At 45.1% G+C, this 22,920-nt stretch overlaps 1 protein-coding gene across 5 annotated transcripts in view; it reads left to right on the forward strand.

Moving 5' to 3' along the window:
- The first annotated feature begins 4,112 nt into the window (after window positions 1-4,112).
- The window catches only part of FAM117A (family with sequence similarity 117 member A), a 42,978-nt gene continuing 24,170 nt past the window's right edge, over window positions 4,113-22,920 (forward strand). For 2 of the 5 annotated variants that reach the window (XM_027094511.1, XM_027094513.1), the window contains exons 1-2: window positions 4,171-4,381; window positions 14,918-14,941. In XM_027094511.1, coding sequence (XP_026950312.1) covers window positions 4,186-4,381; window positions 14,918-14,941 — 220 coding nt within the window. In that variant the 5' untranslated portion in view covers window positions 4,171-4,185. Of the gene's footprint in view, window positions 4,382-4,486; window positions 4,610-14,917; window positions 14,942-22,920 lie in introns of those variants that run through there. The other 3 variants (XM_027094514.1, XM_027094512.1, XM_027094515.1) reach the window with 3 other exon arrangements.

The raw sequence follows: 22,920 nt of genomic DNA on the forward strand, positions 1-22,920 counted from the left end.
TATCAGTTTATATTCCCACCAACAGTGCAAGAGGGTTCCCTTTCTCCACACGCTCTCCAGCATTTGTTGTTTGTAGATTTTCTGATGAAGCCCATTCTAACTGGTGTGAGGTGATACCTCATTGTAGTTTTGATTTGCATTTCTCTAATAATTAGTGATGTTGAGCAGCTTTTCATGTGCTTCTTGGCCATCTGTATTCTTCTTTGGAGAAATGTCTATTTAGGTCTCCTTCCCATTTTTGGATTGGATTGTTTATTTTCTTAATATTGAGCTGCATGAGCTGTTTATATATTTTGGAGATTGATCCTGTGTCTGTTGATTCGTTTGCAAATATTTTCTCCCATTCTGAGGGTTGTCTTTTCGTCTTGTTTATGGTTTCCTTTGCTGTGCAAAAGCTTTGAAGTCTCATTAGGTCCCATTTGTTTATTTTTGTTTTTATATCCATTACTCTAGGAGGTGGATCAAAAAAGATCTTGCTGTGACTTATGTCACAGAGTGTTCTTCCTATGTTTTCCTCTAAGAGTTTTATAGTGTCTGGTCTTACATTTAGGTCTCTAATCCATTTTGAGTTTATTTTTGTGTATGGTGTTAGGGAGTGTTCTAATTTCATTCTTTTACATGTAGCTGTCCAGTTTTCCCAGCACCACTTATTGAAGAGACTGTCTTTTCTCCATTGTATATCGTTGCCTCCTTTGTTATAGATTAGTTGACCATGGGTGCGTGGGTTTACCTCTGGTCTTTCTATTCTGTTCCATTGATCTATGTTTCTGTTTTTGTGCCAGTACCACATTGTCTTGATTACTGTAGCTTTGTAGTATAGTCTGAAGTCAGGGAGTCTGATTCCTCCAGCTCCGTTTTTTTCCCTCAAGACAGCTTTGGCTATTCAGGGTCTTTTGTGGCTCCATACAAATTTTAAGATTTTTTGTTCTAGTTTCGTAAAAAATGCCATTGTTAATTTGATAGGGATTGCATTGAATCTGTAGATTGCTTTGGGTAGTATAGTCATTTTCACAATATTGATTCTTCCAATCCAAGAACATGGTATATCTCTCCATCTGTTGGTATCATCTTTAATTTCTTTCATCAGTGTCTTATAGTTTTCTGCATACAGGTCTTTTGTCTCCCTAGGTAGGGTTATTCCTAGGTATTTTATTCTTTTTGTTGCAGTGGTAAATGGGAGTGTTTCCTTAATTTCTCTTTCAGATTTTTCATCATTAGTGTATAGGAATGCAAGAGATTTCTGTGCATTAATTTTGTATCCTGCAACTTTACCAAATTCATTGATTAGCTCTAGTAGTTTTCTAGTGGCATCTTTAGGATTCTCTATGTATAGTATCATGTCATCTGCAAACAGTGACAGTTTTACTTCTTCTTTTCCAACTTGTATTCCTTTTATTTCTTTTTCTTCTCTGACTGCCGTGGCTAGGACTTCCAAAAGTATGTTGAATAATAGCAGTGAGAGTGGGCATCCTTGTCTTGTTCCTGATCTTAGAGGAAATGCTTTCAGTTTTTCACCATTGAGAATGATGTTTGCTGTGGGTTTGTCGTATATGGCCTTTATGATATTGAGGTAGTTTCCCTCTATGCCCACTTTCTGGAGAGTTTTTATCATAAATGGGTGTTGAATTTTGTCAAAAGCTTTTTTTGCATCTGTTGAGATGATCATACGGTTTTTCTTCTTCAATTTGTTAATATGGGTTATCACATTGATTGATTTGCGTATATTGAAGAATCCTTGAATCCCTGGGATAAATCCCACTTGATCAAGGTGTATGATCCTTTTAATGTGTTGTTGGATTCTGTTTGCTAGTATTTTGTTGAGGATTTTTGCATTTATATTCATCAGTGATATTGGTCTGTAATTTTCTTTTTTTGTAGTATCTTTGTCTGGTAATATTCTACCTATTACATGCCTATTGTGAAAATTAAATGAGATGATGTAGGTGAAAGCTGTGAAGTACTAGACAAGAGTTAATTTTAACATCTCAGCCAAATGCATCTTTGGAGACTCTTTATGTAAAATGTACATAGTAATCCTTCTATGTTCATAAGAAAGTTTTAAAAGAATAGAGATTAGTATTTCATCTCTGGAGTCAGGCTGCCTGAGTAACCTTGGGCAATAAGTAATCTTGCTTCAGTCTGAAGACTCAATGAAGAGGAGATAATACCCATCTCATAGGTATCATGATGAGAATCAAATGAGATAATGTATGCAGGATGCTTAATATATACCTGGCATGGAGAAAGGAACTCACTGAATGTTATCAGCTACTATTACTGATTTTGTTAATGAAGATGTGAGGCAGGGTGGTGCAATAAGATCTGATAGAGATCTGTGCTAGGAATCAAAAAGATTTACCTTTTGGGGCCTTAGTTTCTCTACTTGCACCATAATAAGAATCCATGGTTTTCTTTTTCCAGATTGTCATGGGGATTTAAAAAAAAAAAAGTATATGAAGACTTTGAACTAATTGGAATTGAGGAATGTTATAAATTGCAAGATATTTTTTAAAAACTGAGTTAAGTTTATAAAGACTGAATTTTCATCAGTTCATTAACTTTTGTTCATTCCTACCTGCCTTTGGTAAAGTTGTCCTCTTCATGGAAAAGGAGTACAGCATCTCCCTGTCAGTAAAAAAGATTTCAAATGTCAGACCTTGAAGTAAATTTTTCAAATCTGCAAGGATATACTCTTTGCAAAGAAAACCTTTCTTTAGGACGTTCCATTGCCTCAATTTGTTCTCTGTACATAGGCTGATTTTAATATTCATCCAGTTCATGAATTTCCACTTTGGGTATTTTCTGCTTTCAATATTTAATCCCAAGAATGACCTCTCCTTGCCTTGCAGCACGCTCCCAGATTACCTCCTTTTCTCTGATTAGTTAGTATGGCTTCAGGGAATACCTTCATTTTAACGTTAAGCCGGGCAAAAACAGAAATAGAAAGATAAATCTGTAGCAAGATCAAAAATAGATATCATGGCTAAATATAAACCTGGAGGGAATTATCTAATTATTTGGATGGTCCCTTATCACAGACAATCCAGGGTTGATTGCCTTTCACTTTTTCCATATAAGAGAACAAAATGGTTAATGAATACCACGAGTAACAATTTTTTCTTTTGAAGAGTAATAATTTTAAATAGTAACTTAAACCCTCTTTTCTTCCCCAAATCTCATCATGTATATTATAGTATATGATTTTCACAACTGCGTGCATTCTTTTTGGGGACCGTCCAGTCTCATTTTGACTTGTAGGTCAGAGAGCATTGAACTGGGAAGACCAGGACTTGCTTATGGAGTCACTGTGCAAATTTGGTCAACTTTCTCAGTCACTTTGTTCCTTCCACTCTGCTGAGCTAGAGTTGGAAGGGACGACTCTGCTCCTTTTCAGTCTCAATTTAATTTACAGGCTAGCAGCTGCTTTTTTTTAGGTTGGACCAACATCAAGTAAGGACTTGGAAATGTGAAGAAAGACAAATGTGGTGTCACTTGAGGCACAGTAGCCATTAAGTTCACGGATATAATGCAAATCGCATGCAAATGTTATGAAAACTTGGCATTAATTTGTAGAAACTTACTTTGGAGCTTGCAAGCAGCGTTGAGATCCTATGAGGATTCAAAACTAATGTTTTTAGGTTAAACCAAAAGTAAGGCTTTTTGAAGTTATTGGTTTCTCCATACTTGCCAGGACTCAACTGCTGAAAGTTTGACACTCCTCCCTGCCCCCCATAATGATTTCACTACGGCTTGATTCCATTTTACACCCGGTCCCGCCCCCGCTTAGCCTGACGTCACGTGATATCGTATTTGCATACTACCTGGGACTGGGTGTAACGCTCCCCTTTTCTGCGTCTTCTCATTGGCGGCGCCGGAAAACCAGCCCTCTTCCGGACGGACCAATCAGCGGACCCTCGGACGTGGGACAGCAGGCAGGGGTGGGGTGGAGGTGGGGTCTTAGGTTGGATCGCTAGGCATATCGACCAATCGTCCTCTGGTGTGGGAAGATCAAGCCGAGGATTGGTTGGGAGGAGGGGTCTGGGGATCCGTAGGCCAATGAGGGCTCTGGGCTGAGGGGGGCCGGTCTCCACCTCCTAGGGCAGATAAGCAGCAGCAGCGGGGGTTGGGGGGCTGTGTGGGGCTCACTGTGGGGCCGAGGCAGGCCGGCAGTCAGGCGGGCGGGCGATGGCGGGGGCCGCAGTGGGCGGCAGAGGCGGAGGTGCCTGGGGGCCGGTTCGCGGAGGGGCAGGGGGGCTCCGGCGGGGCTGCTCTCCCCCAGCCCCCGCCGGCTCCCCCCGGGCTGGGCTGCAGCCGCTCAGGGCCACCGTCCCCTTCCAGCTGCAGCAGCCGCACCAGCGCCGGGACGGGGGTGGCCGCGCAGGTGAGTCGGGCCTGGAGTGGGTGCGGGGGGGTGAGGGGAGCCGTTGGGGGAGGGGGGCGCGTGACTGGGGGGAGGGGTATGGGGAGAAGTGTGAGGGGGAAGTGGATGGGGCGAAGGAAGAGCAAGGGGGTCGCGCAAAGTCTGCGAGGACGGAAGGAGCAAAAGCAAGGAGTCGTGAACGCGGAGTGCACCGCCGGGACAGAGTGTGCAAGGAGTCGGGGCCGAGAGGTGAGGGAAGGAACCTGGCAGATGGAGGCTGGCTTTGGGGGCGTAACCGAAAAGTGGGCAGAGGTGTCGTGTAGGGGTGAGTGGAAGATGCAGGGGTGGCAGCGAGGTGTGAGGAAGGAGTGAGTTGCGCGTGATGGGGGCGCCCTGTGTAGGGTTTGAGCTGGAGCGAGGAGCCGGTGGGCGCTGGATGTCTGCACGGGAAGGGGGAGGGGCATGGAGGAGAGCCCCGTGGAGCTATGTGTTAGTTCTCCAACTTGAGTTTGGCACCAGCATCCCGTTCTGCAGCTCTAGAGTTCCTTTTCCCACCACTTCACGTGGGCTTCCCTTTCTGCCACCTCCTGGAGCTGATTTCTTCTGAGCCGTTGGAATAACTTAGTTTAACGGCTTTTACTACCGTACAAACGCTCCGCTCCTATTCCCTACATTCCTTTTGGTTGGCCCAGAAGTTGTATGTTCCCAGATCACTGACCTGCTTAATATGGCTTCCAACCATTGCGTGTGTGTGTGTGTGTGTGTGTGTGTGTGTGTGTGTAGAACCTGAGTAGTTTGCCCCCTGCCTTTCCCTCCTCCCCCCATCAAGGCTGTTTTGTCCTGGGCATGTCAGTCAACGTGGCAGTGGGGTGAGGGCTACATTCAAGTACATTGTGGCAAATACCCACACTTTCTGAACAGCACCAAAAAGATGTCTTGATAGCAGCTTAATAATGTGGTCAATATGGGGAAACTAGGGGAGAGCAAGCTTAATCTTGCTTTCACACTCAAAGTTGTAATGGATCCCCTGCAAATGCAGGCAGTTAGGAATGGGAAAAGGAACCTACTTGCATGAGGAGGTTGGCAAGAAGTTGAAAGTGAGACTTGCATTTGATTCACACCAAATGTGAAAAGATCACTGCACACTTCCAAAGCCTCAGGGTCTACCAAACGTACAAAAGTCATGGTCCCTGCCATCTGATGGTTAATGACATTCTCTAAAGCAGAGTTTCTTGAGCTTTTTGTGATTACTAAACTTAGTTTCAGCACACCCCCTCCTGAAAGTATAGCTGCTACGGTGCCTTCCTAGGTAGGAATGGGATTAAGAGGGTCTCTGAAGTAGAAAATCCAAGTCTGTCTGGACTTCATTGTAAATGTTAGCATTGCATCTTGGAACGCAGAAACTTGGTCAAATCTGGTAGCAAGATGGTAACCAACTAGTAAAAGTATACCTAGAATCTGTAGAGCAGGGCAATGCCCAGATAAACTCATGCCTTTCATGAACTGCTGTAAAGCAAACCAGAAGACTACAAACCTGTTGGTTTTGTTTGAGCTTCCTTGGAGTCCAGGGAAGTTAGTAGAACAGCAAGCACCTGAACCTTAGTTGCTTTTAGTAGAAATCAACAGAAAGCCTGCCTGTGTATTAGTTGGAAATCTATTAGCGGTCATATTTTAACAGCAGTTATTTTGTGTCTACTATAGAACTAATATTTAAAGGACAAACACTGGTGGACACTGTGGAAAGAAGAGTGTAGCTTTGGATGCCTGGGTTCTTCACATGGCCTGTTCCTTTTTTAGGGCCAGGGAACCCAAGATACTGGTAAAAACATAGGAAGCTAGAGCTCTGCACAATTTGTTGGGTGATTTAAGGCAGATTGGGTGATCTCTTGCTTATGGATTGGGCTGATGGATTGTTTCTCCACTTATTAGTATCCCAGAGACCCTAATAAGGCACTTACCTGGTCTGTAGTGGGATTATCTATAGTTCTCAGTGAGGCAGGAGAGAGGAAAGACAGGAGGAGGAAAGAGTGGCCTGAGCCTGTGGAGTTCTTTGTGGCCAGACATTAAGGAGATGTTCCTGGCCTTTGGTTTGGGAGCACATCAGGTCTTCTGAATGTTAACTTTTACCTTTATGTGTGTTCAGATTGTTTCCATTCCTCGGCCTTGAGAAGTGGCAGAAGTGGTTTCCTTTGGGCCCATAGGATATATGTGATAGAAGTAAAAGCCTTGCAGTCATAAACCCTTAAGAGAATGGCTTTGCGTGCCAGTTACCTGGGTGTCGAATCCTTTTACTAGCTGTGTGGCTTGGAGGAAGTTAAGTAACTTCTGTGCCTCAATATTCTCATCTGTAAAGTGTGAATAATAATATCTACATCATAAGAATCAAATGAGTCAGTAACTATAAAGTGCTTAGAACAGTGCCTGGCAAGTAGAAGGTACTCTGAAGTGTTTGCTGCTGCTTATATTGTTGTTATTCTCTCCACCCAGCCAAGGTGAGAGCACTGTTGGCCAGAGCCCATTGCCTTTTCAGGCTTCAAAGAGCAAACCCATATTGGTCTGAAACCAGTACTGCAGGTTTCAGAATTTCAGGGCCTCCCCTTGCACTTTTATTCGCTCATCTTTTAAAATGAGCTTTCTAAACAGGGCTGTGAAACCCAACTGTTTAAAAAAGCATGTGAGCTGAGACGGAGTTTTAGGAACAATTAAGTGTCGTCACTTTCTGTTTCCCATCTCAAAGTGACGTAGTGCTCAGGGCTGTGCAGTTATCTCTCCACCACACACCCTGTTGTGTTCTTGACTAGGTATATTAGATGTTGTTTTAAAAAAAAAGAGTTATGATGTAAAGAGCAGGATTTACCTTCTGTGGCCATTTATCTGTAAGGGATGTCTTCATAAAGTGAGGAATGGCTTCATTTTTACAAGCCTGGGCGAGGGGTGTGGAAGGTAGAAGAGAGTGGAGAGAAAAATGAAGGTCAACTCTAAGATGCTAAGAGCTACTAGTGGGTAACAGAAATCCAGGATAAATTTCTTACTTCAATTTCCCCTTTAATTAAATTCTCGTTTATGTCTTTAGTCACTTGGAGGCTGCTGACTTTTATATTCTTCCAGGACCACTGATGATGGACAAAACGGGGCTAGGAGGTGAATTGTTCTGGGTTCCAGTCTTACCTATTCTGTTCAGTGTCTCCATATCCATGTCCAGAAGCTAATGTTCAATACAGCTTTGCAAGTTCTTCTCTAGTGGACCAGCCCCGCTGGCCAGCTGGGTGCTGGGGGAGTCCAGTGCCTCCTCTGCCCACCAGACTCTTCTTAAACCGGGGTTTGGCATTATGGCCTGCAGACCAAATCCAAGCCTCTGCCTGTTTTCGTAAATAAAGGTTTATTGGAACACATGGAGCCCTGCTCCTTCATTTAGGTATTGACTGTGGCTGCTTCTGCACACTGACAGAATTTGAGTAGTTGTGCACAGTGACAGAGTTGAGTAGTTGTGATAGAGACGGAATAGCCCACAAAACCTAAAATATTTACTACATGACACTTTTCAGAAAAAAATTGGCCTACTCGTTGTCTTCAATGATGTTCCTGACCAATACTCCTATTAAAAAGATGAGTTTCAAATGTGTGTAGTTACACCTCTGCAGAAAATCCTAAGGGGTAAAGAAAACTAAGAAGCCTGTATCCCCACTCATATTTTAGGGAAAAAGAAAGGGGGATCATCAGCTTCCAGTCAGTTCTCAATCTTTATAGAAGATCAGCACATGTGAATCCATGCTGCCCACCCCCACCCTTGTCAGGTGACATGTGTTCAGTAGATATAAACTAGTTTAGATTTACATAAAAGCTTAACTGTTAGGCAAATTTGCATCTCCTCCCCTCTTACCCTCCTTCCAAATCTAACAACCCACAACTGCAGTGAACATATTTCAAAATCAGTTGGAAATTACTTTAGGCTTATCTCCTGTTTTGGATTTTTCTCCTTACCTTTTTTTTTTTTTTTTTTTTTCTCTCTCTCCTTACCTTTTATTTTTCTGAACAGATCATTGAGAGCTGGTGGTAGTCATGGCTGCCCTCAAGTACTGACTTCCTCACAGGGACATAGGAAGGGTTTATTTCAAATGTCCATTAGGTTCTCCAGGATGGTTGTCTCAATGAATGTAAGGCAGCATTGTTATTAAATGCTATTGGTAATTATTAAACTCCTTTCCTTGCAGTGCTCTTGTAAACTTAGTCCTTAGGGGATGGGTGTTTAGAGAGGTATGGAACCACATAAAGGAGGTTGCTTATTAGAAGCTCTGAGACGAAGCCCTCATCAAACCATGGTCCTTGGTTTGAAACAGCCTGGAGATTAGAATAGAGTGTAATTTTTCTATGCCACGGAGCCATCTTGCTATAATGAAGCTTGGGCTGCAGTTAAAATCCTTTAAGAGCTACAATTGTGCTTTGAAAACCTGTGATTGAGGCAGCTTCTGTTTGGGAGGCATCAAACACCAGGCACTTCCCAGCCTGACACTGCTAGCTTGCTTTTGACAGCTTTGCTAGCACTAGGCACATGGTCAGCAAAATGCCCTGCTGAAATATCTGACTCTTAAATGTTATCACCAATGATGGCATCTTGAAACTGGGGGCTAAGGTGCCTAACTACTTTATCTTTTTGGTACCCAAAGGAGAGTGCGTCCATGTGTTCTTCAGTATTTTGGACAGTAAGGGATTATACATACGGAAGCTCTCCACAGGTCACATAGAGCGAGGATTTTTTAAACCATTTGAGGTCAAATGGAGAAGGGCTGAGAACAACAGTGGGGTGTGGCTGTAAGAGGGCATTGTTCTCTCTGGTTCTAGATATAGATTGTCCTCTAGAAAATTTGAGGCGGGATTGATTGCAAAATTTTCATAGTTGTGGTGGCAATATGAGCGTTGCCAAAGTGGTTGGTGGGCTTTAATAGCCAGAGAACACTTTACCTTCATTTTCTGCTAGTTTATAATGAATGATGTGATGGGCACCAAGGCCACACTATTCCTTGGCTCTTTTTTTTTTTTTAATCTATTTATTTTATTTGTTTTAGTTTTGGCTGTGTTGGGTCTTCGTTGCTGCGCACAGGCTTTTCTCTAGTTGTGGCGAGCTACTCTTGGTTGCAGTGCGTGGGCTTTTCATTGCGGTGGCTTCTCGTTGTGGAGCATGGGCTCTAAGCATACGGGCTTCAGTAGTTGTGGCACACGGGCTCAGTAGTTGTGGCTCATGAGCTCTAGAGCACAGGCTCAGTAGTTGTGGCACACGGGCTTAGTTGCTCCATGGCATGTGGATCTTCCCGGGCCAGGGCTCGAACCCATGTCCCTTGCATTGGCAGGTGGATTCTTAACCACTGCGCCACCAGGGAATCTTAATGGAGCATCATCCTCTGGATTCTTACAGCTCTCACATAGAGCCTTGGTGCCAAAGGATTCAGACTTTAGGGTGTGACATATTCTGGGGGCAGGCCTGGTTTTTGAGTTCTTATTGACACTATCATATATATCAAATGCTATATGACAGTAGCTCAAATGCTTTACTAGACTTATCTGGGCTTACTCTTATTCCACAGGCAGCTTGGAGCCCTTTGAAAAGGCTGGAAGGGAAAACCTTGTGTTTCCTTCCCGTTTCAGAGTGAAGGTGGGTGACCACCAGCAAGTTAGTTTAGTGAGACTGGACTGTCTCTTCGTGAGTTAGTAAGTTTTATCCCCCTCTGAGATGGATAGAAGAGGGAGCAGGGAAGAGTGGAAGCAAAGCAAAGTTGAGTGGGGAATCTGGTCAACTTTCCACCTCTGCCTGAGTTGAGTCTTCACAGAGGGCTCCATTATTTGGTTTGCTGGTTTATGAATTAACCAAACATTAGCCAAATCTAGTCACATTGTTGGGTCCAAAACAAATCCTGATCTCAGAGAGAAAAGCGTTTTGGATTATATTTGAAGCTGTAAATTATCTGTTTCCAGTTCCTCTCCAGTTGTGTGGAGCTTGTGAAGGGGCTCTTGTTCTTGGGAACAGCTGTCTGGTGGGAAGCTCTGCACAGCTGGCTGCTCTCACCCAGGATTCAAGCTCATGGTCCTCAGTGAACCTCCTGGTTTTGAAAACTCTTCCTGGCACTTTGTTTTCTCCTCCACACTTTTCCTCAGGGTCGCTACAAAGCTGAATGCCCAGCTTGGAGTCATTTAAATGTTTATTCTTAGGCCCTGAGTACGCCTCAATCGAATTTTACTGTGTGGGAGCACCACAGCCAATCAAGGGTGGCTTCAACGAACTTAAAAGAATGCTATCAAAGTATTTCATAATAGAAAAACTTACAACTCCAGCCCCTGGGGAACCTGGAACTGAAGTCTGGACTGTGTGCAGACACTTAACCTGCCCTGCTCTTGAGCCCCAGACAGCTGACACCAGGGGTGGCGAGTGCCTTGGGCTCAGCTCTGCCTGCACATTCTAAAAGGGGGGAGGTTGGGGGAGGCCTGGGAAGACTCCTCCGGGGGCTTTGGTCGACCTGAAGCGGCAGGCTTCAGGGGTGAGGGAGTTTTCTCTCAGAGCCTGCCTGAATATGGCTTCTTAGAGTTGGGCAGTATTTGGCAGGCAGAGTGATAAGTTTGGGGTGCCTCTTCTCTGACCCTGTACTCCCTATCTTGCAAATGGTGGGTGGCTTTTCCGGGGGAAGCTTTGTTAATGAGCGTAGGTCTAGATTACCACCTGCTCTGCCGCTTGCATCCCTCATCATCTGATCCTAAATGAAAACATGCAGGAGAGCATGGAGGTCTAACCTCCTCAAGAGGCAAAGGTAGGATTAAACATGCAACTCTAAAAGCAAATTACTAACATGTGCACCAGTGAATAAAAGATAAATTCAAGCTGGAGGAGGTATAGAGTGAAGGAATATTCAGTGTTAGTTAGGGTTAATTAGAGAATTACTGAGATGTCTCTAGTACGCTTTTTTTTTTAATTGGCCAGTATATTATTCTCCCTACCATTAAATTAAATTTTTACTCTCTCCCTTCCCTTTTGAAAGTGGCACTGGTGTGTCCTTGTTTAGTCAGCTGTGTACTTTAACTTTCTCAGATCTCTTTAGTCCCTTCTGCCCCATGCTGGAAATTGTGTGCCTGCCTTTTTAAAAGGTAGGCACCTCATGTTTCAAGTTCAAGTGCAATGGAACTCACCCTGCAGCTTGAACAGATTTGAGTGTTTTTGCAGAGGGAGGGCCAGGGCAGATGGGGATTGTTGTGCTCAATAAATGCTTGTTGGATGGAGTTGCTGGAAAGGCAGCAGGGGTGGGGAGAGTGAACCACACTTCCCCAGGCTCATTTGAAATGGTTTTTTCCACTTCTGGCCCCCACACTCTGTGCCCCCTTTATAATACCCCTCTTTAGCTACTTACAAGGCCCCCCCACCCTGCCCGAAGTGTTAGTGTTCTCTCTTCAAATCACTGGTCTCCCATTCATCCTGGTCATTGGGCTCGAAGCCCAGCTGGTGGCGAAGACGTGGCATTTCCATGGATGTCTTCGCTAGGCCTGTAGGTTCTGTTCGCCGCACACTTAAAGCCAGAGGGTGAGCTTGGGCCGTTAGTTACCAGGTTGATCCATGGAAACAGCCAATGTTTAGGATTTTGTTGTGATTTTGTAAAAGAGCCAGAAGACCTGGCTTTAGGCTTATATGTGGATATGGGTGAGAGGCCAAGGAGACAGATGAATGCGGGATGTTCTTTCACTCCAGGTAGATTTGCACCAAATTCCTAGTAGTGCTATAATGTATAGCAGAGGAAAGCAGGAAAACAAAATCTGAATTAGCAGCTTTTCTAGACCAGGGTGCAGAATTGCCTATTGGCTTTAGGGTGGTTTTAGAGGTATGATCAGGCAGGAAGCCCCCCTTCCCAAGCCAGGCACCATCCTTTATATGAAGCACTGCTGATTCCTCTTCTCTTTTCCCCACCAAATGGGGGAAATGCTGGCAAGAGATGCTCACTGTCATTCCCCAGGCCCTGATACCTACACTGTCATCCATGGAGCCTGTGTTCCCCTGCCAACCACGGGCCTGGTGGCTTAGTCAAAATGGTTTTATAAACCTGCTCAGTTGTGGGTAACTTTGAACAGAATGAAAATGTGATTGCAAGGAAAGAAAGGCAGCTTCTCTTCCCTCCTCCCCCCTTCTCTCCCCAACCTGCCACACTGCCTTCCCTTTAAGAGTTTTCTGTGCTCTATGCGTGTTTGATCGCCCACACGGCTTTGAGAGAGCTGCGGCTGATAACACATGCGCTCCCTGCCCTACACCTGCAAGCTGGCTGAGAACCTGACGCCCAGCCCCTATTTGGGGATTGTCTTTGTAACTCATGCCCATCAGATATGACACACAAATTGGAGTTGAGGGTGGAGTGGATAGCATTTGGCATGACAGAGGGGATGCAACCAGAGAGCTTTCACAATATCATGTCGTCTGGATTTCGAAGTTGGGGAGAGGAGGCCCACGTGAGGCCATCCATGTGGTATGTGCACATCTTAATGCTGAAGGCAGCCCCTGGGCTCTTTCTCATTAGAACCGTAATCCTGGGGAGTTTTGTGTTCACAGGAGAAGTCTAAAGCAGCTGCTTCTGTGGAAAGGAAGAGTCTGTGGATCCCAACCCTGGAAGGCCCCAAAATTCATCTGCATTTTTCAGGGAAGCTGAGAGTGTGGATAGTGTTAGTTTTGACAACGCGTTCTGCGTGCTTAGCTCTTTGTTGCTCGCAGTCGGTACCCTGGAACGTTTCTCATTCAACCTTGCCACAGTCCTGCAGGTGCAGGTGGCATTTGCTTGTTTTTGCAGATAAGGAAACTGAGGCCCCGAGAGGAAGTGACTTGCCCAAGACCATGTGACTAATAACGCCCTTTTGCTCCTGATCCAGGGCTCTTCCCACATATGTGTGCAGAGTCTGTGGGGAATTTCTCCTCAGGCTGGCATCCTCTGCTGCCTGCCTAGCACACAGCCGGCCTATTTCCCTTCTGCTTATATACCTGTATTCCAGGAGCAAAACTTCATTTGTTTAACTGACCAGAAGAGAATTGGAGAGGAAAATGGGCTGCAGAGAAGTCTGTTTGTTCCTTCAGCACCCCATAAGTAACTATCCACTTGGTTCAGCTGATTGGAGGGTGATGGTTATTACATTATATGTGTGATGTGGTGACAGCTTTTGAGTGTTTCCAACTGGTTGTAGATATGCAATTTCCACGTGGAATGAGAAGCTAACCAGGGACAGCTAGGGCCCAGGAGGCAGGGTTTTCCTGCCTCGGTGGGGTCATGGTCATGGTTACTGAGCTTGGGGCCATGTCAGGGAGATACTCTTAAGATGGAGCTTACAGGAAAGGGTGTTTTTCTTCTGTGTGACTATGTGGAACCCCCCAAAAGCACTCAGGAGTAAATGTGGGTGGTGCATTTCTGTGGTGGGGGGGGCTAGGTGCAGGTGGCATTGTGTCATAGGTGACACTTTAGTCCTCCATGTAGGGGACGGCTGGTCCAGACCTCCCCCACCCCTGCCATACTCTGCCTGGGCATGTCTCCCTCTCCTAGCTTTAGGTTAACTGGGAGTGGAGTCGTTGTGATACGTGATAGTGCCTTTATGAGACAAGTGTGTGCCCACTAAGGGGACCAGAAGGGACTTGAACTCAGGAGAAAGTTCCAACTAGGGACGTGGTGTCATGGAGAAGTGCCTGACCTGCTTCATAGAGAGGGTTGTGGACAGCTTTTACCTCCTTATTTCTCTTACAAAACCAGATTTCGTGTAGAATTCTTGAATATTCTAATAACCATATGCTTATGTGGAACCTTCCTTTCCCAGTTATTTCCCAACTGCATGATGTAAAGCCCCATTATAACAAATATTATAAAAATGATTCTACATAATAAAGCTATTTCCATGCTTCATCTAAATGCTTTTATTGTTGTTTTTTGTGGTTTTTCTTGTTCAGAGGAAAAGAGTGACCAACTACCTTATGTAACAAGTACTTTTCCTGGTCCCTGTCCGTGTACTCGTTCATCTCTAAATCAGAACACTCGAGGGCTTGCTGTTTGCATTGGAGGCAGGGAGCGGGCAGCACGGCTGTGGACCCATCACCAAGTAGCACGGCCCCCTTACTTTCTTTTCGCCTCGAACCTCCCCCCCCTCCTGTCCCTCCTGATCGTTTACAGACAGACCACCACACAAACCCCAACAAAGGACAGTATGTGTATGTATCTGGATGTGAGCGTCTGTGTGTGTGTCTTGAGTGTGAATGTGTGGGTGCTGGGTGTGAATGTAGGGGAGAGCATGTGTATGAGTGTGTATGTGAGGAAAAGTGCATGTGAAAGAAAGCAAATGATAAAGCAAATGGGTCAAATGTTTAAGAATAGGCAAATCTGGGTAGAGGGCATATGTGTGTTCTGGGTACTGGTCTTATTCTTACATCTATATGTTTGAAATTATTTCCAAATAAAAAGTTTTAAAAAATGAATATATGCTAGACTAATTTGACTGTACCAGGAGTTCTTTAAAGTTTCTTCTATCATCCTTATAACATCTCTTATTCTCCCCATTTAACAGAAAGAACAACCGAAGCCCAGAGAAGTTAAGTGACTCGTCTTGAGTTCATGTAGCACACTGAGGCGGAGGCAGGATTTGGGCCCAGGTATTGACTGTTATAGTAGGAGACTGCAGCTTGTCCCTGCTGCTCGAGCTGGACAAGGTTGGCATCAGATTCTGAGAACCATTGGGCACCTGCGGCCGTGTATCTGAGCCCAGTCCGTGCCCCACATTGACCCAGCAGCGGGGTTAGCAGGGTTGCAGCAGGCTGCTGATCCACACTGAGCATGTTCAGGATGTCCAGGTACCTTCTAGGGAAGCCTGCTTCCTCATTCTGAGAAAAACTCTCACTCTGCTCTTCACTCAACTCTCTTCATTTTCTTAAAATACATGAAATCGGAAGACTCTCATGTGCCAGAGCCATAGACTAATACTACTTCGCATTTTTATGGTAGAGATCCAAGGGGAAAAGGAGTCGAGTTTTGTCTAGAAAGCAATGTCAGGTTATGGGCCAGGCCAGACAGCTTTTTTGCCTGTGTACCAGTCGGTCTGTTGTGCCCACCGCCTTGTGAATGTACAGGAGCCTGCAGAGTTACAACTTCATACACAAAGGGAAGGCTTCACTCTTTGTCAATGAAAACTTTCCACTAACCGCAGGGCCCCAGAAGGGGTGGATCTGGTAATCACCGCTAAGCAGAGTTAGAGGTTCAGACACTACTGTTTGTTCCCAGCCCCTATTCTCTCCCTCCAAACCGCATGCTCTGCATCTATCTGTGCTCCTTGAAGGCACTAGAATTATTCCTGACATTTTTGCTTACTGACATTTCCCACCAGCTTCCAGAATTGGGGTAAGTGAATGAGTCTGACTCTACTCCTTAACATAGAAAAAACAGTTTTTGGAGAATCTTTACTATGTGTCCTTTATCTAAAATGCCTCCCTGCAGCCGCCCTAGAATGTGAGACTGTGGTTAAGTTAGCATCAAAGGATTTTTTCATGGATTCCAGCCAGTTCTGTGAAATAGACCCATGAGCATTTACTATATTATTACACCAGTTTATACAGTTAGATTGTTTGTCCTTAAGCAGTTATCAAGCTATATAGGCTGTCTCCAGTATTCTCTTGGCTCTGTCCCACTCCAAAATCAGCGCCCGGTGGATGGCATCCAGAATCCGGACAGGTTGCAGGAGGATGAGAAAAGGCTGCCCCCAAGTCTTACTGGGTTGTCTGCAGTGTAGAGGTCTGTGCTAGAGCTGCCGTGCAAATGGCCAGAGCTGTCTGTTTGGAGGGGACTGGGACCACTGCGCTTTCCCTTCCAGTTCTTAGAGGCATGGATGGGGTGTCTTGGTAATTAACACCTCAGACTGTTTCCCTGGATCATATTCTCCTCTTGCTTCAGGAGGATAAGCCTTTTCTTTACCTGACTTATAAAAGAAGGTGTCATTACTATTAAGCAGCTTTTGATTTAAGAGCAGATACAAAGCCCATTGTAAAAGGGGAAGATGGTGTAACTCACCATCCAGTGGTATGTGTTGCCATGTCCTCCTTTGTGCCTGGAAGCACATGTGGAGAGGTGACCTGACAAGCATCCTTCTGTTATGAAGTTATCATTGGTCTCAGGCAGACATTGAGGGTAGGAAAAATCTTCCCAAGGTCACACCTTTCAAGGCTCTTTCTAGAGGGACCATCTAATTTGTGTTTCAGACAAGGTTTACCCTGGAGGCACTATATGGCCTTTGAGCCTCCCTTAGGAGATCTGAGCAACCAGCAAGACCAGGGCTTTAGAGCAGGGGCTGCCCTGGAATGTTGCCCAGCACACACTGGGGTTTTTCTACCAGGCCCAGCCTGGGAATTTGCCTGGGATTTGGGGTCAGGGTGGATCAGTTCCAGAATGCCAGGGGCCAGGTAGGGAATCACTAGGTGGGATGTAGTGGTCTCTCAGGTATTTCCTTTTTGAAACTGGGGACGCAGTAGAAGTTAAGAGATGGACATAACCAGAGAAGATTTTGCAAGTGGGACAAAATGATCCACGCAGGTTTTCAAAGCTTTGAGGGTTGTGCAGAGTTAACCCTAATAAGATTTTAGACCCTGAAGGCAAGGCAAGTTCTGTGACTATACCTTCATGGCCCTGAGGAACATAACTGTGTAACTGCTCCTTTAAGCCCCCCTCCCCACCCCCCAGCCCAGAGCAAAATGTACCAGAGCAGAGGTCCTGACAGACCTACTGAGGTGTAGCAAGTGAGCAAACCTGCCCTCTGAGCTCTGATGTCTACTCGGCAGTTACCACGTGACCAGCCCTTCTGCCTGTGGCGAGCCACAGGTAAATTGAGCACTATTTATACTCTCCTGCTTGGGTGAGGAAGTTTGAGAGATGGTCTGGGAGCGCACAACACAGCTGTCTGATCAGCCTAGGTAAGGCATATCTCCTTTTGACTTGGTGCCTTTTTTTCCCCCTTAACTAATTTTGCTCCGGATAACAGCATGGGCTCTGGGGCTTTCAATTTAGCTGAATCGGTCAGTAGCCATCTCTTATTTACCCTTTAATAGTTGGAGAATTCTAGAACTAGAGGAGGCTCAAACTCTCTAGGTACAACCTTCTGCCTTCTGGTGGGTGAATATTGAGACCTCTGGGGGCATGTAATGATCTCTCCCTGGAGCTGTTCAGGGGCAGACTCTACAATCTCCCTCATTCATTCTGATGAGCAGGAAGTTCTTCCTTTTATCTAGCTGGAATCTCTCCTATTCTAATTAAGTCTCTTCTGCCCTTCCTTTTTACACTCATGCAGAAGAAGACATAAATTCTAATTCACTTCATCTTCCTCTTGGGATCTAGCTACCTTCGCTTTAGCTATTTTTACCCATCTTCCCTGGGATCTCACTGGTTTCTACGTTCCTGTAATGAATGAGCAAATGGATGCCCAGGGTAACTTGGTGGGGCATATCTGAGGTTATATCCAACTCCAACTGTGTTTCTGGATCATAGGAACTCTTTAATTCTGTGCACAATCTGGGTCTTTCTCCTGGGATGACATACCACTTTTTTTTTTTCTTTTAATATTTTTGGCTGCATTGGGTCTTAGTTGCCGCGTGCAGCCTTTCTCTAGTTGTGCCAAGTGGGGGCTACTCTTCATTGCAGTGCGCGGGCATCTCATTGCAATGACTTATGTTGCTGCAGAGCCTGGGCTCTAGGCACGCAGGCTTCAGTAGTTGTGGTGCGTGGGCTCAGTAGTTGTGGCTCACGGGCTCTAGAGCACAGGCTCAGTAGTTGTGGCGCACGGGCTTAGTTGCTCCGCAGCTTGTGGGATCTTTCTGGACCAGGGCTCGAACCCGTGACCCCTGCATTGGCAGGCAGATTCTTAACCACTGTGCCACCAGGGAAGCCCGACATGCCACTTCTTTTTTTTTTTTTTTTTTTTTGCCACTTCTTAATTTAAAGTCTCCTTCCCTTAGTATCTTTATTCTACCTTGTACTGATTTACATCCTTCAATTCCTTGCCTCCTAGTAAGCCTCATTGACTGTTTCATTTCTTCTTGCCCACCTTCTCTTTCCCCAAATTAGAAGACCAGAACAGTGAACCAATTGAATTTGACTAAAACCTGCCAAGATTGAACTGCTAAACAGCTTAGATCCTTGCTAAGGAGTAAAGTTAATTCTGTCTTCCCAAATTCCAAATTAAGCCAGTTCTTTTTTTTTTCCCTCACAGCTTTATCTTGGAAAGTTTTAAACCTGCAGAAAAGTTGTAAGCCCAGTACACATCCATTTATCTTTCACCTTAGACTCATTGATAACTTTCGGCCACAATTGTCTAATCTCTCTTCCCTTCCTGTGTGTATTATGTATATGTGTGTCTCGACATATACATATGTGCATCCACAGGCACTTTTTCTGGTGAACTGTTTGAAAACAAGTTGTGAATATCTTGACACTTTGCCCGTTACTTCAAGGGCATCTCCTGAGAATAAGACCATTCTTCTACATAATGATAGTATCATTATTACACATAAGGAAACTATAATTCCATATTATCTAATATCCAGTTCATTTTCAGATTTCCTCTTTGTGGCTTTTTTGTTTTTATTTTTGATCCAGGGTCCAGTCAAGGTTCTCATTTGGTTATGTCTTTAAAAAAATCTGTTTAAAATTCCCCTCCCATCCCTGTCTTTTTGTTTTCAGGTTTTTTGATTACTGACTTATTGAAAGTGTGGACAGCCTTCTAGCTGTCCCACATTCTGGAGTTTTGTGACTGTTCCCTTTCAATGGCACTTGACTTGTTCCTCCATCTCCTGTATTTCCTGCAAGTGGGAAGTTAAGTCTGGGGCCCAATTCGATTCAGGTAAAACATCTTGGGCATGAACATTTCGTGGGTGAAGCTGTGTACTTCATAATACATTGCTTCAGGAGGTACACAGTGTCAGAATGTCCATCACTAGTAATGCTAAGTTTGATCATTTGAGGTGGTGACAACCAGATTTCCCTTTGTAAAAGTACATTATTCTCTTATATGTGGTACATTATGTAAGTGTTCTGTTCCCCACAGTGTTTCTCCCAGTTGTTCTGGCATCCATTGCTGACTCCTCCTGACTGAGCTGTTACTTTGGGAGCTGCATAAAGCCAGTTCTAAACTAACACTGAAGGACATGAGTATTGATGTGAGTTCTAAAGAGGAGTAAAAAAATTTTCTTTGGGCTTTTCGAATCATTGGCGGGAAGGCAGCAAAATGAGGCCATCAAATTCTGTCAAACTCTAGGTATTCACACATATGTTGCTGTCTGGCAGTTTACGTGAGGTCAGGGAGAAGGCAGGCTGGATGAAGCTAAAAATAAGTCATGGTTTGTTCACAAAGCAGAAATTATTTTGACTATTTGAACATGATCTATAATTCTATTCTTATTTCCTTTTTTTCTTTCACTCGATTTCCACTGTCCTCACTAGAAAAGGGATCCCTCCTTTTTAATTGTCTTCCTCCACTTGCCCTACATGCCCAGTGGGTAAAACAGTGTCCCCGAGACCCAGGTCTGATTGTGCTGGTTCCCAGTAGGGAAAATAATAGAACTCTTCCAGTCCGTGGGGAAGTTCCTGAACCAAGGCAGCCAGACAGTCATGACAGTTGAGTCTGACAATGAAACACAAGGGGGGAAATGCACTTTGAAAGTCTTCTGTGGGGGAAGAAAGGCCTGTGTCTCAAGTTGCTCTGTGGCGTTGGAGAAATCAGTTCACCTGTCTACACGAGGGTGTTCCTGGGCTCCCACCCAGAGAATCCCTGAGAGTGTGTGGGGCGCACACATTCAGAACAAAAATCAGAGTAGGGTTTCAATCACAGTTGTCCTCTCACAGGATTTACTGTAGACGAGCCTCCCCAATCTCTGGTTCTTCCTTCACCTCTTTTATCTTTAAAGAGCTAAGTGGACATCATGATTTCTCCTCTACTTGATAAGAATCAGATTGTCGTCTGAAGTGAAGATACTGAAGGGTTTATGCCTGTCCTCTGAGTTTATAGCCACCCAGAAATTCATCCCTCCCAGGTAGCCAGGCGGTGAGGATTGCTGTTAGATGGAGAAGGCTAGGCTATGGCTACTTATGCTGTTCTTAACAAAGGCCAAATAGATCCCAAAGGAAAGCGTGCTCCAATCAGTGACTGCTAGTATCTTGTCCTGTTTTAAGAATGTTGAAATCCTTCAGAACTCCTCTTCATAGAATTCAGATAAAAGGTGAAAAGTTCACACCACTTCCTTTCTTTCGAACTGCAGCTTCTTGAGAATTGAACAAATGTCTAAGTAACTGCTGTCTACTCTTCATACGCGCGCACGCACACACACGTCCGCTTTGGGATCACCCTTTCCCTCCTTGCTGATAAGAAGAGTTAGGGTGTTCCTCATTTTTTCCCCATAGTGACCCCTCCAAATGGGTTTCTCCTGACCCTTCTCTCCAGCTGCCCATGGATGTGGTCTGCATCCTGGGGAGTCAGACACACAGCAAGAAAAGGTTTCACCTGAGCTACACACTTAAATATGGAGACAGTATTAAATACAGAGTTAATATTAAATATGGAGTTAGTATTAAATATGGAGTTAGTATTAAGGTCCTGGCTGAGAAGTTTTTCATGTGTATACAAATATCACTTTTTTTTTTCTCTTTAGGTAAGTCTTCTTGGTAAGGGAAATGTGCTGTTACTCCTTTTTTCTTCCTTCTTTTTAATCTCACTTCTTTAGTTTCTTCTCCCTGTTATGATTGAAATGAGCTATTGCTTGGGTTTGAAAGAAGTGTTTAAAGCCCCAGGTTTAATTTTCCCAGCTGGGATGGATGGGGTCTCCTTGGGCTTTCCAAGGAGGGCTTCTAACTCTTGTACAGTCATATTGAGGATTTCGGTTTGACCACAGCTTCCCTCCAAAACCCACATGTCCCTGAGTTAAGCAGTTAAGCGGCGCAGGACCGCAAGCAGCTCAGAAGACTGCCTGCACTGTTTAATCCCAGCACACATACTGAAATGGAAAAGTAATCCCTGTGAAGCTGTGAGGAGGAACTTCCCCTACTTACTGCAAATCTGGTATTGGGGAATATTTAGAAATTCTGCATCCCTGTTTTACTTTGCTCCCCTCCAGGTTATCATTCCCCCCCGCCTCCCCCACCCCCAACAAAAGTGCTGCATCACAGCTAGGAGACGGGACAGGACAGGGCCTGCTCCCTCAGTGTCTAACCGTCTGCCCTGCCTCAGCCTCCTGGGTGGCCCTTTCCCTGCCTGCTTCTCCTGAAGTGAAGATCAGTGGCTGAAAAAAGCATATTGTTAGAAAAACGTGTAATAAGATCTCATTTTATTAAAGATACATATGCACACATAGGTGCACAGGAAGAGATCAGGAAGGATGTGCAGAATGGTGATTTCTGAGTGGTGGCATGCATCGTTTTTATTTTTCAGTTTTTGCTAATCTGCATTTTTAAATTTTCCTTTAACTTCCTCCTGTCTCTGTACAGCTTCTGTTATAATGAGAGTTATTTTAAAGAGGGAAGGCAAGAAGATTAGTGCTAATAATGGCTCAAAGCCGAGTGACGTGAGAAAGTGCCTGGTAAGTTGTTTGCTGAGCCTGCCAGTTGCTGAGTTTTTGCCACCTGTGAAATCTCGTTGGCTGTCTCTCTTCTGCCTTCTGTAGTCCTTCTTGGGTATTTTGCGGTCACTCAGCCTCAAGCTAATGGAGGATGGGTGGAGAGTAGCCTTGTCCGGTTTCCCAGGTTTCTCTCTACTGCATTGCCCCCAAGATAGTAAAGTAAGTGAAGTAGCCCCCCTAGATTCCCAGCCAGGACCCTCTGGTCAGCGGCTGGTCTCTCCTTGTAAGCTGCTAAGCCTCCACCCCACAGTCTATCTCTGGCCAAGTTGAGAAGGGCAGCCACAGATGCCTCACTTCCTGTGTCGTCTGCTGCCTTCCTCCTTTCCCTGACCCCTCCTAAGAGCTGTCGCCCTCCTCCTTCGGGTTCCCGCAGTGGGGGTTTGCTGGTGTGGTCAGGCCTGAGCTGATTTCCAGCCAGGAATATGAGGGAACAGCAGAGACCAAATGGTGGTCCTTCTGAAGAGTCAGTGGCTGGAGGAATCCCCCGGAGGTTGAGCTGGCAGCCTGGCCCTTGGGGCTCGTATCGGCCTGCCCCACTTCAGCTTGGTCAGCAGCTTCTTGTCCTGCTCCTCCTGTGTCTGCAGTGCCTATCACAGGGCTGGTTTGTGGTGGGCACCCAGAACCTGCTACTGAAGGAATCAGTCAGTCTACTGTGGTGTGCCAGGCCCCTCGTCAGCTGTTTGTGTGTTTCTGCCCTATTCACTGTCCCCCAAGGTGCAGCAGACACTTGACCGCTGGTCCACTCCACTCAGAGCCTGCTCTCCCCAAAGCCATACAAATGTAGCAGTTGGGAGACAGGGCCAAGTGGCTCCGGAAGATAGTACCTAAGGCTTCTTATCTCTGGTGTGTGCTGTTTTGTTTTGTGTTTTCCATTTGCCGTTGCCCAAGAACCAAAGCATCCTCCACTGCTCAGCTGTATGGTGAA

This window comes from Aethalodelphis obliquidens, unplaced genomic scaffold (genome assembly GCF_003676395.1).
Source record: "Aethalodelphis obliquidens isolate GAN/ISIS:26980383/991018 unplaced genomic scaffold, ASM367639v1 scaffold89, whole genome shotgun sequence".
In the NCBI taxonomy this organism is placed as follows: Eukaryota; Metazoa; Chordata; class Mammalia; order Artiodactyla; family Delphinidae; genus Aethalodelphis; species Aethalodelphis obliquidens.